The 17,165-nt window shown below is 43.9% G+C and overlaps 1 protein-coding gene across 8 annotated transcripts in view; it reads right to left on the bottom strand.

Moving 5' to 3' along the window:
• The window catches only part of TIAM2 (TIAM Rac1 associated GEF 2), a 122,003-nt gene that overhangs the window by 33,313 nt on the left and 71,525 nt on the right, over positions 1 to 17,165 (bottom strand). For 4 of the 8 annotated variants that reach the window (XM_038526405.1, XM_038526396.1, XM_038526397.1 and 1 more), the window contains one exon: positions 4,987 to 5,090. In XM_038526405.1, coding sequence (XP_038382333.1) covers positions 4,987 to 5,090 — 104 coding nt within the window. Of the gene's footprint in view, positions 1 to 623; positions 921 to 1,108; positions 1,269 to 4,986; positions 5,091 to 17,165 lie in introns of those variants that run through there. The other 4 variants (XM_038526399.1, XM_038526401.1, XM_038526404.1 and 1 more) reach the window with 4 other exon arrangements.

Genomic DNA, 17,165 nt, shown 5'->3' with positions numbered 1-17,165 from the left:
ATAGGTATGTTTAGCCCTTTCAAAGACATCATGATCATGTTAATCTACTGAATAGCATCCATGTCAAAAGACCACGATTTATAAAGAAATTGTATCTTAATTTCACTTTTTGACCAAAACATCTCATGACCAGACGGATCTTGAAATAATTCAGGAGACTCAAAGATAAGTAAGAAAGATGTACAACATGAGAATGCTGGAAAACCAAGAATATATCCAGTAATCTTTTCCTTTGGCTTCTCAGATATGCAAGCTCTTAAAAGGAATTCATGTAAAAAACCCATAAGGTTAAGATAAGTGGGTGAGCCCGGCATTAAATACTAAATGCACGTTATGTTCATGCTGTGTTCTAAAACTAACCATTAGCGCATGTCCCTTTTTTCCACCTTGCACAAATGAAAGGGCAAATAGATCTTAAGCATTATTAAATTGCAAAGAGCACAACACACAGTCGTCATGCTGTGTATCTCCAGACTCCCAATGCTCTCTGTTCTAGCAACACAACGCCTACAAACTGTAAAAATAATCACTGCCAAAGCTACACTAGGTGATTATATAAAATTCTTCTAAAAAGCTGAAAAAAATATTTAATCAGGAAAAACTAAAGTAAAAATTCTGCTTACCTCACAGAAAATGGTTTCAGTTTTGTGGATTTTCTTTTACAGCATTAAGTCCAATACTAGCATGTGCTATGCTCCAAAGAAATTTCACAAAGCATAAAATTATTTACCATCTTCCAATTACTCCTCTTCCAAGCGGATTTTTACAGAGTAAGTATTTGGAATTTCCGGGCTTTCTGATACATTTCAAAAGGACAAAAGTACTTCAGAGATCCATTGAAAAATCCTTGCAATGTGGGAACGAGAAAGGAAAAGTGCCACAGAGAAACTAGAATCCAAAAGAAATTCTCGCATCCTTAGCTGTAAAGAGCATTTAACGATTACAGTCAGGATCCCTTCTGGAAAGAAAGGCATATCTTCTCATCTGCATAACAATCTAAAGACATTTCAGAGTAAAATCAACTTTCAAGACAGAGAAAAGGAAACCATGCAAGCATGCCTACATTTGGATCAACATCCACACCCCTGAGATCAAAGCCCTCACTTACTTACATGCTGTACAGAGAAAGGAAAAGTTCAAAGAAACCTGCTCCCTCGGGGAGAAAGGATTACATCTACAGTCGGCTGTTGGGAAATGAGTAAGATGCACGTTCTCACTCTCATCTCCAGGCAATGAAAAAAATCCCAAACTGTTGTTCCAAGTCACATTGGCAAGGACGTCCTAGCGCCACCAAGCTCTTCCTCCGAGGCAGCGCCGGTGGTTGGGCAAGCTCACCCCCTTCCTCTAGATTTCCAGCCCATGCCCAACCTGCCGGCTCTGGGAAGGCACCAGGTCATGGCACTCTCAGAGATGACAGAGACACCGAGTGCCACATCTTCAGAGTCAGCTCAGAGACAGCAAAGTGGAATGCAAACTGTATTTCTGCAGGGCCTGCTGAACCCACCTCAAGTTCCCAGAACAACCCAGAAACTCTTTCAACCCCTTTGCCCAAAGAGAAACTGTTTATTCCTTTCAAAATCCAAACTGTTACAATAGTGCAAGCTAATTGCTAACAATACTGGGTGGAAAAAAAAAAAAAAAAGAGCCCCCACACAGGAGAGGTTGACAGGGGCACACAAAGAGCTGTGACAGTAATAGGCACCCTTGAAGAGCAAGAAGGCAATCAATTATGAGCCATTTGCAGAAATTGCGGAGCTGTCAAAAGCCCCACTTACAGCTGTGCTTCATCAAGCCAGGCTGCATTTGATTTTCAAGGGAAATTATTCCTTATTTCAAAGTCTAGAATATTATTAGTAAAATATCCCAAACAACTCAGGTTCAACCAGGGTCTAATCTGAAAAGAAGTTAATGACCCCTAAGGAGGCTACAGGGGCCAGAGTGTGAAGCCCAGTAGCCAGAGGCTGGTCTTCTCTCCAGAGAAGTGACCACCTCCTGTGGGCACCGTGGGGGCAGTGCCAGGGCAAGCCCGAAAGATCCATGCCTAACAGTGGGACACACACCATCAAACCACACTGGAAAACAGAAAAAGACTGCTTTTAGGTATAACCTGATGTTTCCAAGGGGCTGAAAATAATAATACAGAACAACTGTCTTTTAATTCTTTTTTTTTTTTTTTTAAGAGCAAAAGAATGAGCAAGCATGGTGCAGAGGGGCAGAGGAGGGGGAGAGAGAATCTCAAGCAGGCTCTACTCCCAGTGCAGAGCCCAAAGTGGGGCTCCATCTCACAACCCTGAGATCACAACCTGAGCTGAAATCAAAAGTCAGATGCTTAACCGACTGAGCCACCCAGGCACCCCCATCTTTTAATTCTTATATTCAGAGCTTTCTTTTCACTAACATACATCCCAATTATTACGTCTGATAGTCACCGATTCTTCTTTCTCAAGGAGCAAAGAACGTGTGAACTAAGTAACTGCCAGGCACTTCACGGAGATTAAGAAATGTCCTGAAGTCTATTATTATGGACGGATGATATTCAGGTTTGAAAAAGATCAGATGACGACTACTCTGGACTTGAGAGGGATTGACAGCACTGCTCACCACGATGATATTCTCTTTCAATATTTTTGTCTTCTGTGTTCTTTGGTATTTTTTTTTTTTAAGATTTATTTGAGAGAAAGCCAGCACATGTGAGTGCAGAGAGGGGCAGAGGGAGGGAGAGAGAATGTCAAGCAGACCCCAAGCCCAGCAGGGAGCCCGATTCAGGGCTCACTCTCACCACCCTGAGATCACAACATGAGACGAAATCAAGAGTCGAGCACAGCCAACTACACCACCCAGTCACCCCTCTTTGGTATTTATTTATTTGTTTTCTCCTCTAACCATTTTTAGCAATGAAAACTCAGCTCAGCCAGCTCCAATTTCAAGCTCAACTACAGCCTTTCTTCCTCTCCTCAAAGTCTAACTGATATTCCAATGTGCATTTGCTAAATGCTTTGTTTCATCATGTCAGACACTGTTAAATGACAATTGGGAATAGCCTTAACATGGTAACTTTTGTGTATTTATTTTATTGAATGTTAAAATCTGGAAAAATAATTTAATTTCCTTCTTAAGAACTTTAATGTGGAACTCAAATAAGAGACAGCAGAGAGGAAATCATTATCCCTCATGGCATTAAGTGATTTTCCCCAAGCTGCTACAGTGCCCTTCGGGCACACTTACCTTAAATAGACAGCCTAGCTTCTAGAGTGTCTCAGAAATATTTACTTTTTTTACAAAAATTTAAGAAATAGCAATCAAAACACATCTTGTTGATGCTCTAGGACACATTTCTTAAAAAAATAATAATCACCATTAGCTGTGATGTCGGGCTCCCAAAGTACTAATCCACCAGAGATCAAACAAAGGCATAAGACTAAAAATGTGGACAATTTTGGTTTTAGTAAAAGACACTCTATCCTGGGGGCACAGCTAGACCAGTGCAGGCAGCTGAGCATTTCATATGAGGAATCAGAAGGAAGAGAAGAAAGATTTTGGAGGAGGTGGATCAGGAATGGGTGAGAAAATTGCTGTGTGGTGGTGGGGGGTGGCACAGAACCCATTCTGCGGTAGGCAGGCTCCAACCTGATCCCCTTCTCACAGTGACTATCACCAACGGGTGTGCCACATGGCCGCTCCCCAAAGGGACTAGCCCTGGTAGCAGGAGTCTAACCCAACAGACTGTAAGTTGTCTTCAAACACCTGTCATAGCTTCTATATCTCCATTCTTATATTTGAGACAAAAGCAAGGAATTGAAAACAGAGTTATAATGTCAAAACCAACTAAAGCTGTACTGTGTATTACAACAGATCACGTCAATCAGACCATTTCTGAAAGGATGTTCAATGAACAATTAAAAATGTAGGAAAGGCGTGGACTGTAACAAGTGGGGGCGGGGCTTCGGAGAAATCAGAACCCTCACACATCATTGATGGGACTGTACAATGGTGCAGCTCTGTGGAAAACAGGTGGGCTGCTCCTCAAAAAGCTAAACACAGAATGGCCATGTGACCTAGCAATCCCACCCCTGGATGCACATCCAACAGAACTGAAAACAAGGATGCGAACAGCTATTTGTATACCAATCTTCACCGCAGCATCACCCACGACAGGCAAATGGTGGAAACAAGCCAAAAGTCCCTCAACAGATGAACAAGTAGACAAAACGCAGCACAGACAGTGCAATGTTACTCAGCCTTCAAAAGAAGCGAAGTTCTGACACACGCTACGCCATGATGAACTCTGGAAGCATTACGCCGAGTGAAATAAGCCAGAAACAAAAGGACACACATGAGGGACCGAGAACAGGCAAATGACACAGGAAGTAAAACAGAAGTAAGTGGCAGTTGTGAGGTGGGGGAGGGTGGTGGGGGGAGTCATGGTCTAATGGGGACAACAGTTTCTGTTTGGCTTGATGACCAGGTCCTGAAATGGGTAGCGGTGATGGTTGCACAGGATCGTGAATGTACTTAACGCCACTGCAGTGTGCACTTAAAAATGGTGAAAATACCAAACTTTATGTTTTATATATCTTACAACAGAATGATAACATTCCAAAAATAATTTATCTGTGGGCAAAAAAAGACAAAAAAAAGGCAGGAAAGAAATGGACTCATTAAACCTACCTTTCAGAACACCTGAGCTTACCTTGTCAAAACTGTCCTAACAAAAAAAAAAAAAAAAAAAAAAAAAAAAAAAAAAAAAAAAAAAAAAAAAAAACTGTCCTAACAATTCCTTCAAATAAATAAGGAAACTATTTCCATTAAGGAAAAAAAACAGTTTGTTTCAGCAGGTTGACCGAGGGATCCAATAACGCCAGCTTCTCTCCCCACTTCAGGTGAAGGAGGGGACTCGCACTTGTCAGCCGGGTCCTAATTGTGGGTCTGGGACAGTACCTTACCCCGAGCATCTGCCCTGTGTCCTCCCCATCAGGAGCACCTTACCCCGAGCGTCTGTGCTGTGTCCTCCTCACGGGGAACTCGGGCCAGTGCGCCATCAGTCTGACTCCTTTTCAGGCCACTTGTGACATCAGGGACATTGCTGAAATCTGCATAAAAAGTGACAAACACACACATAAAAGTGAGTTTGGTGCTTGGCAGAGAACCATCATGACTAGGTTAAGGGTTCAGATTAAGAGCGGTCCTTAGTGACGCTGGAAGGTACAAGGTACTCAGGGAGCTGCTCGGTCTTCTGAAACAGGTCTGAGCTCTCACTACGGAAGAAGCAAGGGCTCCTGTGACTTTCAATCAAAGGAGACCAATAGCCAGTCAAGACATGACTTGGGGGTGCCTGGGTGGCTCAGTCAGTGAAGGGTCTGTCTTCGGTGCAGGTCATGGTCCCAGGGTCCTGGCATCCAGCCCTACATCAGGCTCCCTGCTCAGTGGGGAGTCTGTTTCTCCCTCCTTCCCCCTGCTTGTGAGCATGTGGTGTGTGTGTGTCTCTCTCTGTTAAATAAAGTCTTAAAAAAAAAATAAGACAGTGACTTAAATGCCTTGTCACTCTGCCTGTTGCTGTGCAAACTCTATTTCACTAAGCTCTGATCTTAAAGAATTTATTCAGACCAAGAATCAAATAACAGTGACCAGCATCAGTACTTCCTTATTTTGGGCAAAATCACCAGGGAAATCTTGGACAACCAGTGATGCAACAGCATGGACTCTTATGACAACCCATAACTTGCTCATTTGAAAGCTTAACTCTTCTTTTTCTGGCATCCACCACAATTTTATCCTAAACTGAAAGTCCCAAAGAACAGTAAATCTTTGTTAACTTCCAGAGTAAGGGTTAAGAAGATCAAAGGTAAGTAGAGCTTCTATTTTTCTTTTCCAGCCTACAACTATACATGCCTGCTAAGCCCAATTCTTTCCAGTGGCTCTCAAATTAACAAATCCAAGAAAGATGGAAAGACTAGCCTCTATCATAATATAATGTGGGTTTTCATCCTAATTCTTGTATTTAGTAGATTGTCCCCTCAACCTGGTCAAATCAAATAGTTTCTGATCCCAGTAGCTACAACAAGAAGTCACTGATCTTGCACCTGTCCAAGCTGATCTAGGCTGACCAGGCATAGACAGATGTTAATAAAGCATAATAGGGGCCAGGACACTAGGTCTCTAGGTCTTTAGAAGCTATGGAAGCCCTAGAAAGTTGGTAAAACCCATGGATAGGAATGCTGGTCCATGATCCATGCCAATACAACCAACCACTACACAGACACTTGATTCTAAGAGGAGACCTAAAGGAGATATCTGAATGATCTACAGAATTCTGGAGCTATAATTCTTCTTCCTTTTGCCTCTTCCAAAACCCTCATCCAGAAAAGGACCAGAGAATCCAAGTCACACTTGTGGTTGGCGTGAGTTAGCTTGGATCACAGACGCATGAGACATCCCTGGGAAAATTTCAGATAGTGGTGACAGGTGGGAAGACTTGGGTTCGCCTCCCCAGGCCCTAAACATCACACCACAGAAGCAGTCCAGTCACCAGGAGGCTGACCGCATGGGAAGCAAGATATGTGCCTGAGCCAAAAGCAATCTACCATCACTCCTCCACTGCTGCCTCCTCAGGCTGCTGTGTGCGCTGTGTTCAAGGGAGACCGACCAACAGGATCCACAAAAGAAAACAGCCCATGTTTTCAGTATGGATGCACCTTTTCATCCATTTGGCATTCACTTTTTTGAGCACTGGCTGCTTTCTAGGTTCAGTGCTAGGGATACAAAGATGAATGAGACCAGTTACTACTCTCAAGGTGAGCTTCTAGCTTTGGAGAAGGTGAAGTGTCACAGATGATGTGAGGAAGTCCATGCAGTGGGACAGTCAGGGAGGAAGTTACTTCTGCAAAAGACCAGAGAAGACTTAATAACAAAGGCAACACTTGAGTGAAGTCTTTAAATCTTGGAAGTATCTATTTGCCTTTAAGGCTGATGATGAACATGGGCAGTGGGGAGAAAGGATTCCAGAAGCAGGAGGCAGCTGAGTGAAGGCAAAGCACAAGAAGATCCCAGCACCTTCTGGAAACGTGTTGAGCGTGGCTGCAGTGGAGGAGGGAGAGAAGGGTGTCCTATAACAGGGGCATCGATAAAGGGCAAGACCTTGGGAGAAAAACGGGTCAGAGAGTCACAGCAATACTGCAGGTGTGAGGTGGAAAGACCCGAATGAACTCAGAATAGAGTAAGAGCAAAGAAATGAACATAGAAATCTGGGCAGGTGGACCCTCCAGGCCTCCTCTTTGCTGCCTGTTTCATAGAAGGTGATATGGAAGGAAGCGTCAAGGCAGAAGACCTGGTCTTATGCCTTAGTGATGGGCCAGATGGGGAACAGAAGAGCAGGACTGGAACTCCTGAGCTTAGCTTTGGCAGTTCTGACTCTGAGACGCATGTACGCTGTCCAATGGGAGATGCTCAGGAGTCAAGCTGTCCAGGAAAGTCCACATGGGGATGTGGATCTGGAGTCATCAGATTCTGACAGTAAAGCAGCCCCAGGAAGAATGTGCAGAGTGAGACATGAAAAAGACCAAGGAGACAACCTTGGAAACATCAGTGACAGTGTACAGGGGAAGAGGTCCGCAGAGGACACACCTCCCTTTGCTCAGTAATACCAGAGGAACATAGGAAATCAAGAAAGAGCAGTGTCACAGAGGCTGTACAGGTAACAACACCTCACCTTGTTTGAACAGAATCAAATTTGCATTACTACAGCCTTTACCTTGTCAACAGAGTGTCTATTGCCAAAGAGTTGTTTCAAGTACAGGATTTGGGACACAGTCAATGCATTTGTTCATGATGAAGAGTTCTACAGCACCCTAAGTCCTAGGGAAAGAAAGATGATGGAGACCTGAAGTCCCCTGAGGATCTCAGAGATGGCACACGGGCAGAAGGAGCCTGGAGGAGCCAGATGGATGCTAGTGAAAATAACACGGCTGATGTCAAAAGTGGGTGCCAAGTGAATTGAGTCATCTATTCAATATATTCACAAAACTTTAGAACCAAAACACTGAAAACTCCCCAAACTTTTTACCTCCTACAAAGGCAAAATGGTTACCTGGTAACAAAACCCAGGCTACCTGTTCTGGGTCAAAACCCTGCCCACCCCAGGCTTTGTTGTGAATCGGTGAAGCTCCCCTATCGCCTCTACTACCCTTTAACTTTAGAGAGCCTTTGGGTACAACTCAGATCCTCCCAGAGGCACAAGCTTAGACAGGAAGAATCTCAGGAACCAACTCCCACTAAGGCTGGCCCCAAGGATCTGAGAGGCAGGAGCAGTTCTGGATGGTTCCTGAGTTCTGCCAAAATATGAAATCTCAGAGCTGTTCCACCACCCAAATTCCACAGAGGTGGAATGGTATCTGGGCACAAATAGAGTCTCTGCAGCGACTGACTCCTTTCCCAATCCACTAGCAAAGCACCAACGCTGTCCTAGACCGGACAAAGCACAGGGGAAGCCAAGCATGGGGGGGTCCACAGGTTTGGAGCCCAGCTCCAAGAGCCTCAAGTTTCACTAGGACCTGTATCCCCATAAAAAGTAGTGTGCCCTTAGTATTCTAGAGGAGAAGTGAGAACAAAGTAGGCCCTGGGAGAAGAGAAGAGTGGCTATTTTAAAAAGAAGAATGAGGGGATCCTTGGGTAGCTCAGCAGTTTAGCCCCTGCCTTCGGCCAGGGGTGTGATCCTGGAGTCCCGGGATCGAGTCTCGCGTCGGGCTCCCTGCATGGAGCCTGCCTCTCCCTCTGCCCGTGTCTCTGCCTCTCTCTCTGTGTGTGTCTCTCCTGAATAAATAAATAAAATCTTTTAAAAAAAGAAGAACAAAAAGAAAAGAAAGAGCAAGTGTAGGCCAGGACGATTCGAATGCTTACTCACAGAGCCACTTACACAGGCCGGGCGCTGCCATCCTGTCCTAGTTGCTGAGCCTGCGTGCGGCCCCACTCATGCCCGCGCCCCGAGCCCCAGCTGCTCAAGGGGGCAAACACATCCTTCCCTTCCCCCCGAGAAGCCGGCCTCCCCTTGGGAGAGCTTCCGTGCTCCCTACACATGAGTCCGGGCTCTTTTCCCCCATCGGGTAACCGTCCTGCCGGGTCCGTGCTCCCCAGTCCACAAGCTCAGACTCGCTCCCCAAGTCTTGGGCTAATACAATCGTAAATAGGGAAAAACAACAAAATTATAAATTCAGGGCAAGGTAGTGACTTCTGTCTGGTAAGCCCTCCCCCGCCCCATCTCTCTCATCTCGTTCACCGTGGAAACCACCGAAGTGCGTGAGCTCTAGCCCCGGCCGAGGGCCTCCACTCGGCAGCCCGCCCCACGGAGCCGAGCCGCCCCGCGCCCACGTGCAGGCCCACTCAGCCTGCTCCGGGAGCCCCGCCAGACGGCCGCCGGGCTCTGCGCCCCACTGGTAACACGTACCGTGCCAGACGCCGCGCCCGAGACCAGGCTTGGCCACTGCCTGCGTGACAAAGCAAACCGACTTCAAGAGTGGCAGCCCATGAGGCAGGCCTTCCTGGGAGGTACCCTGGGAAGGGCTCGGGTGCACGAGGTATCCTGGCAGGTCTCCAGCCTGCTGCTCCTTCTCAGGAACCCTCACTCTGCTCAGCAGGTAGCCACAAAGTCTGGCTCACTGAGCAGGGCCATCTCCTAAGCCTGGTCTTGCTGGCTGCCTCCCCTTCCTCCTCCCCACTCACTCAGGTGGCAAGGGAAGAGGCAAGAAGATCTTCCCAGTCCCCGGCCGGTCACCCAGCTGGCTGCCAGCAGAGCCCAGAGACGCCAGGTGGCAGTGGGCTGTGAGGAGATGGGCAAGGTGCTCTGCCCCAGAGGCCAGGAGGCTCCTCAGAAAGATCCAGAACCTCCTCAGCGAGGTCTGAGAATGCCCCCTGTGCTCTCAGACACAGCCATTATCTAAAGAATTGAGTTAAAGTCTCAGGATGATAACAAACCCTGCAGCCCAAAACAAGAAACTAGAATGTTTTCACCTGTTAGCCTCAATAAGCCCTTTTTGAGAAATTGATGAGGACAGTCATAGCATCAGGGAAAACTCCTTCAGTTTGTGGGTTAAGGATTCATTTGAAGCACACTCAAAAGAGAGGCAGTGAAAATGGAAATTATTTTTTAAGTTTATTTATTTAAGTAATCTCTCCACCCAGCGGGGGCTCACTGACATCAAGAGTCACACACTCTTCCAACTGAGCCAGCCAGAAGCCCCTGGAAATTATTTTTAAACTATGCTCTTCATGCTTCAAAGCATGCACTGTAGTATAGATTCTTGGTATCATCACGTTCAAAGCCCCCCTTTCAATACTATTCTGAAAATTCATATGCAGTTTCACGAAAAGCAATATAATGCTCTAATAATACCACAAGGAGACAAATAAAAGGAAAGTAATTTGCAATTTTTTAAAATGTGGGTTTGAATATGTAAATGCTTGGTTGCAACCACTCTAGAAGCCTGTCCAACATTTGCACTGCAAAGAATCACACTAAATATCCCAGTTTCATCAGAAACCCATGCCAGGGTATCTTGGTGGAGATTTAAATGCATTTGGGGTGCTGCTATCAGTGACCTGATTTTCCAAATGGGCAAAAAACTCTTGACAAAGTTCTGAGCAAAATAAAGAACAAACCTCTGTTGGTTTACTGGTCTGTTGGTTTCCTAGTAGCCTGTAGCTGTGGGGAAAAGAAATAATTTGTGTTCATTTGTAAAATGAAGCCAGGTCTTGGCTCAGATAATTATGCATGTTCTTCATCGACAAGAATGTCCAGTGGAACGGTAATTTTGCAGTGTGAGAAATTAACCTGAACATGCAGGACACGTAGCAACCATGTCCCCGACCACTCAATGCTATATTCCTCCAATTTATTATGAAAACTAAAACAAACCCATTAACTTCCAAAATGTCACTGGTAGGGCAGTGGCCCCTCCGCTGAGAACCACCACCGCCTCTCTCCACAGCCAAGTCTATGACCTCACCTCCGGGAAGGTCAGTCACATCAGAAGAGGTGCAATGCACCATAAGCTTACAGTCGAGAGCAGGTGCAACATGAATATTAGCTCCCTTACTTCCTGAAGAAAAATGAAATATGCTAAAGAAGGCAATTAAAAAGATAGTATTCAGATAAATAATGTAGCACATTTAATTGGGACTCTCATTTTGGCTCAAAAATGTTTTAGTTGATTGATCATTAGCCCAGAGGTCCCCCTCTGAGGTGGAAACTACAGAAAAATGATCATCTATGAAGACGATTGAAAAAAAAAATCTAAAAAATAATTTCAAAGATTTTACAAGTAAATAATAAATGGTTTCATTAAGTTTTCAACTATATAATCCCCAGTGGCATTACAGTTGTACATCTTTGACATTTAATAATTTTATATCTACGTACATTCAGAGAACATACTTTGTGGAATTTATGTTCTTAATCTACTCGATCTATTCAATTTTTGTTTAATTTCTCCAAATTTCTACTACGCAATTCCATAAATGAACAGCTTATAGGGAATCTATAAATTTTAGACCTGAAGAGAATCTTAGAAAGTTTTCCAACTGAATTCCTTCAACTTATAGATCTTTTGTATTTTTTTTAAAAAGTGTGAATGCAATTTTAGGAAAAGATAAAAGATTTTAGTAAGTCAAAGCTGCCAGTGCAAGAGTACAGTACTTTGTGGATACTACATCACAATTTTTTTTTTCAGTTCTCCAAGTATCACCCACTGTTATAGAAGAATTCTGCATCAGTGTCCACCATACAGTTTATCATCGTGCCGAGGGCACAACGAACATTGAGTTCATTTGCACAGGAAAGCTTAAAAATCTCTCAACTTTTAAGGTTAAACGTACAGACTTTTGTATAGCATTATTTTTAATTAACTCAGATTTCCTTATATTTTACTCATCCATTTACTTAAAATGCAGTGATTTATGACACCTTTCATTAATGACATTTGCTGTACTTGTCCTTGAGGCAAATATTAGTTATCACTAGTCAGTGAAACAGAATGAAAATAAAACCACTTAAATGAAACAGGTGGACTATTCAATAAGAGAAGATAGTAGCTCTGGGTTGATCACATTCAAAGGCCAGTCAAGTCCTACTGTGCCAATAACAAAGACATCACCACTGACACTACATGCTTCTAATAAAGATAAAAACTGATCAGCTCTTCTGAAGGTATCTGGGACTCTACATATCATTATTGTTACTATTCTTGTGTCAAGAAAAATCAAAGCATCTGTCTGAATGTCACTGTTAAGCTTGCAGAGAAGTATATTCTATTACAGCATAAATACTGTGCCAGAAAAATATAAATTTCATAAATCTTCCAAATCCGTTTCACTTGAGGTCACAATCCAATTGGTGATATTCCTGACAATGCAAGATCTCTGGTGCTAAACACAGAGAAGCAAACACTGGTAGTAAATGTGTTTTACCAGCAAGCTACCATGATTTGAGTCAATTATCTTGTGATAACTATTCTTGGCATATGAAAGAATCTTTGGAGGAATAGGAAGATGGCAGGTATTTTTAGGGTAGGAATGGGCTGCAGGCCACCACCAGGTCAATTACAACATACAGGGGGAGAGGCCTCCTGAGAAGTGGGGAGAAAGGAATTAGGTGTACCCACATTCTTGTTTTCCAGCCGGGCTATGGTTGTGACAGAGGTATGCACTTAGCCCAAAGAAACAAGGCAAAGAGCCTGCCATCATACCTTATCAGGGTCCCTGATGAAAAACAGTAAGTGGTAAAAGAGATCTCCAGCCAACATTTCAGATCTAGCAGAAACTGGTATCCACCAGAGCTGAGAAGACTCGCAGATGACATACCCTTCATTACTTTTGGGGACACAGAACAGACACCACTGTATTTCAGACACTTTAGGGCTTTAATAAAGTAGAAGTTAAGTTCAAAACCCCTACCAACTACTTAGATAGAATTCTGTGTAAAGACTGTGAGAGGGGAAAGAAAAAAAAAAAAGACTATGAGAGGAAATCTAAAACAAGAGCACACACAAATTCTATTAGGGGATGTGTTATAGGAGAAAACACCAGAGTAACATTCTTCAGGAACAGCTAACATGGTGGGCGGGGGGGGGGGGGGGGGGGGGGGGGGGGATCTAAAAGAGGGCAGAAGAGAGTACCACTCAACCAGACAGAAGAATCCATGGCCAATTCATGCTACAACATGGACAATCCTGGAAAGCATTAGGCTAAATGAGAGCAGTCAGGTCCAACAGGCTACATGGTGTATGACTCCATTAATGTGGCCGCAGAAACAGTAGATGAGTGGCTGGCAGGGGTGGGGGCGACAGCTGACGGGAACACTTTCTTCTGGAGGTGAAGATTATATTCTGGAATCAGTGGTGATGGCTGCACAACTCCATGAATATATTAACAAACACTATTTGACACGTTAAAGGTGAATTTTATGGTAGGTGAATTTCTTTAAAAAAAAAAAAGGTAAGAATGTTAGTGTGGACTTTACAGGTGAGAAATTAAGAGTCCAATCCACCATGAGGGGATTACAAAGAACCAAATCACACAAAATATATGGTCACATTACTGCAAAGTTATGGAAAACCAGTGTGAAATATCAAAAAAGGCATAAGAATGATAGGTGAAATTATTACTCAATGATTGATCGTCCCCTGAGCTAAGAAAGTCCCAATCACAAGGCAATCTGCTACCAATTACCATCCCCAGCTTCCAGATAAGAACTCGCATAAGCTAGAGGGCCATTATCAATCCAGTTACATCTAAATTTACTTGGGTTTTGTTTCAAGATTTATTTATTTGAGAGAGAGCACGCATGCATGAAGAAGCATGGAGGGCAAGGGATACAGGGGAGAGGGGAAGAGAGAATCTCAAGCAGATTCCCTGCCAAGCACAGAGCCTGACACAGGGTTCGATCCCACAACCCTGATATCACTACCTGAGCTGAAACCAAAGTCGGACGCCCAACCAAATGAGCCACCCAGTCACCTCACATATGAATTTGTTTTAGTGCAGAGGCATGTTATCACTGGATTGCACTCTACGGATATTAAGAGACAAACATTTAAAAGGGAAAAAGTAGCTAAAATCCAGACATTTTCCCTACCTGGAGGGAGAAACAAGCAGTTACAGTTCTCTCTCTCTCTACCATTGACCATGACCTTGTCCAAGTTACCAGCAATTTAATGTGTCTCTGTGCCTTGATTTACCCAGCTGTGAAAGTAAAATGATAATAATACATCACTGTTCCTTTGTGGTGATATAAGGGGTAATTAATGCCTTTAAGGTTCTTTGTGATCTTTAGATTTGACTCAGCCTATCATTATGAAGCTTTAACAAACACCTTCTCTGCAGCAGTCAAGACCTGATGCTATTTAAAGAAGTAATGAGATTTGTTGCAAAACCAAAATGGAATGCTTAATCCATTACTTGGCTTTTTTCACTTTGCAAACTTCTCTTAGAAATGCACATTTTCATTGTCATTTCCATTGGTGCTTTAAGCCTATTAAATAAAACTGAATTTCAGAGGAAAAATAATGCTAACCTGTTTTGTCGGATCCTTCAAGAGTAACCCACCCAAGGTCAAGTATAAGGCTGGAGCTAGAATCCAGATCCCTTTATTACAGATCCAGTCTTACAGAAATGTTATACTCCCAAATTAAACTAAAAACATATCTCACTATCAGCACTGACCTACAGTGGTAAATACAGACTGTTCTTTTTAGTTGTGGTTTTGGTTTATCTGTCAAAAGAATCCCATGTCATGGGCACCAGCCGGCCCATGGAAGTTACAGAGCAGCACCGCCTGGGGTGTGGGCTGTTCTGGGACAAGCAGTCGCTTGCTGGAGCTGGCATGTGGTTTGGCTAGTACCATCACGAGCCATCCCAGAGCCCCCCACATGCGTGCAGGTGAGCAGAGTCTTCAGCTCTGAGCAAAATCTCAGCATTTTCTTCAACAGCAAAACATCCCCTGTAGTCAGATTTATAAAAAAGAAAATTGGGAAGCTCCTTGGTGCGCTCCAGGATTCTTTTTATCCCCCAGAACCCAATCTCAGGAACACCATCTTTACTTCACATTTAGACTCCTATGAGCCTTTTTTTCACTTAATAGATATTTGAGGGAAACACCTGCTATTCCCAAGAACTGCATTAGCTGTCCTGTCTTAAGAATTTTGGGGGGATCCCTGGGTGGCACAGCGGTTTGGCGCCTGCCTTTGGCTCAGGGCGCGATCCTGGAGACCCGGGATCGAGTCCCACGTCGGGCTCCCGGTACATGGAGCCTGCCTATGCCTCTGCCTCTCTCTCTCTCTCTCTCTCTCTCTCTCTTCTGTGACTATCATAAATGAATTTAAAAAAAAAAAAAAAGAATTTTGGTATTCCTCGGGGTGCCTGGGTGGCTCAATCGGTTAAGCATTGGATTCTTGATTTCAGCTCAGGTCATGATCTCAGGGTCCTGGGACTGAGCCCTGTGTTGGACTCTGCACTCAGTGCAGAGTCTGCTTGTCCCTCACGTTTTGCTCCTACCTTCTCCCATTTGTGCTCTTGTGCTCGCTTTCTCTCAATTAAATAAATCTTTAAAAAAAAAAAAAAAAAACCTGGTATTCCTCAAGTCCCCATTTTTTAAAAGATTTTATTTATTTATTCAAGAGAGAAAGAGAGAGAAAGAGAACACGTGTGGGGGAGTGGGGGGGGGCGGCGGGAAGCAGGAGAAGCAGGGTCCTTTCTTAGCAGGGAGCCCAATGTGGGGCTCAATCCGAGGACCTTGGGATCATGACCTGAGCTGAAGGCAGACACTTAATCAACTGAGCCACTCAGCTGCCCCAAGGTCCCTGTTTTTCAAGGGATTTTTAATCTAGTAGGTAAATTATTATAAGTATACAGCAATATTGTGAGGCAATAAATCTTAACTTCCATATCAGATATACAGGCAAAATGTTCTCAAAGTTCAAAGGAGGAAGAATCCAAGATCCCCACAAGATGATGTGAAGATAACCCCCTACTTCTCACAGAATGCAATCCCAAAGTGCAAAAACTAAACTTATAGTTCCTATGAAGACTTCTATTCCCAGGGATCTAAACAAATTATAAAATTCTTTATTTGTAGTCACCTGATACATATCTGAATCTTCTCCTCCTTCTTCCCCAAGGAACACACGCTGGCCTACTAAAGATCAAAGAACATCCACATGGAGCTACAGGCTCACTGGCTGGCGCACACCTGATGACTGGCATTTTTGGGTCATATGTATTAAGCTTATGAAACCTAGGCTTCTTATCAACATTTTTCAGCCTTTTCTCCTCGACCATTTTCATGACATAATAATGACACAATTCAGTAGACATCCAAATAATTCTGCTAATACTTCCATGCAAAGATGCCTCAACCTCACAGAAGTGTGATGTGGTCATTCATCAACTGAAACATTAAAGTCAGTATTAATTCACAAATGGCAATTTAGGAGTAATTAGTTTGGGGAAGGTAAATGTAGAAAAGCTGAGCATAGCATGTTTAGAAGCTTCTAAGTGCTTCCCTAGAAATACTAGATTCTATAGGAAGCCTGCTGGGAGATTTGGGAGGATGGAGCATTCTGTACACCGTCCCACATGGCACTGCATCTGCCCACTCTCCAGGGGCAGCTGGCCAGGGCTCCACACAAATAACACAAATTAATTTTGCTAACAATTTCATATGTATTTTTCCAAATAAGTTTTCACAGAGCTATTAACAAGTAATAAAATTGGATAATTTGAACTTGGTTACAGTTTTCCATAACATGTTAAAGATATTAATGACAAAAAGGCGGGGAGGATAAAAGATTTATATGGGCGGGGGGGGAGGGCTGGGTGGCTCAGTTAAGTGTCTGACTCTTGATTTCAGCTCAGGTTATGATCTCAGAGTCGTGAGACTGAGCCCCACATTGGGCTCTGTGCCGAGCATGGAGCCTGCTTGGGATTCTCTCTCTGCCCCTCCCCCAACTTGCATGCACATAGACTCTCTCTTGCGCTCATTCACTCTCAAGAAAACAAGGGGGGGATTCATATGGGAACAAGCAATTTATAAATAATCAGAGCTGAGAACTGTAGGATCAGATGGGGATCCCTGGATGGCTCCGCAGTTTAGTGTCTGTCTTCGGCCCGGGGTGTGGTCCTGG

The sequence above is a fragment of the Canis lupus genome, chromosome 1 (genome assembly GCF_011100685.1).
Source record: "Canis lupus familiaris isolate Mischka breed German Shepherd chromosome 1, alternate assembly UU_Cfam_GSD_1.0, whole genome shotgun sequence".
Classification (NCBI taxonomy): Eukaryota; Metazoa; Chordata; class Mammalia; order Carnivora; family Canidae; genus Canis; species Canis lupus.
This window is presented reverse-complemented; position numbering and strand designations above follow the sequence as displayed.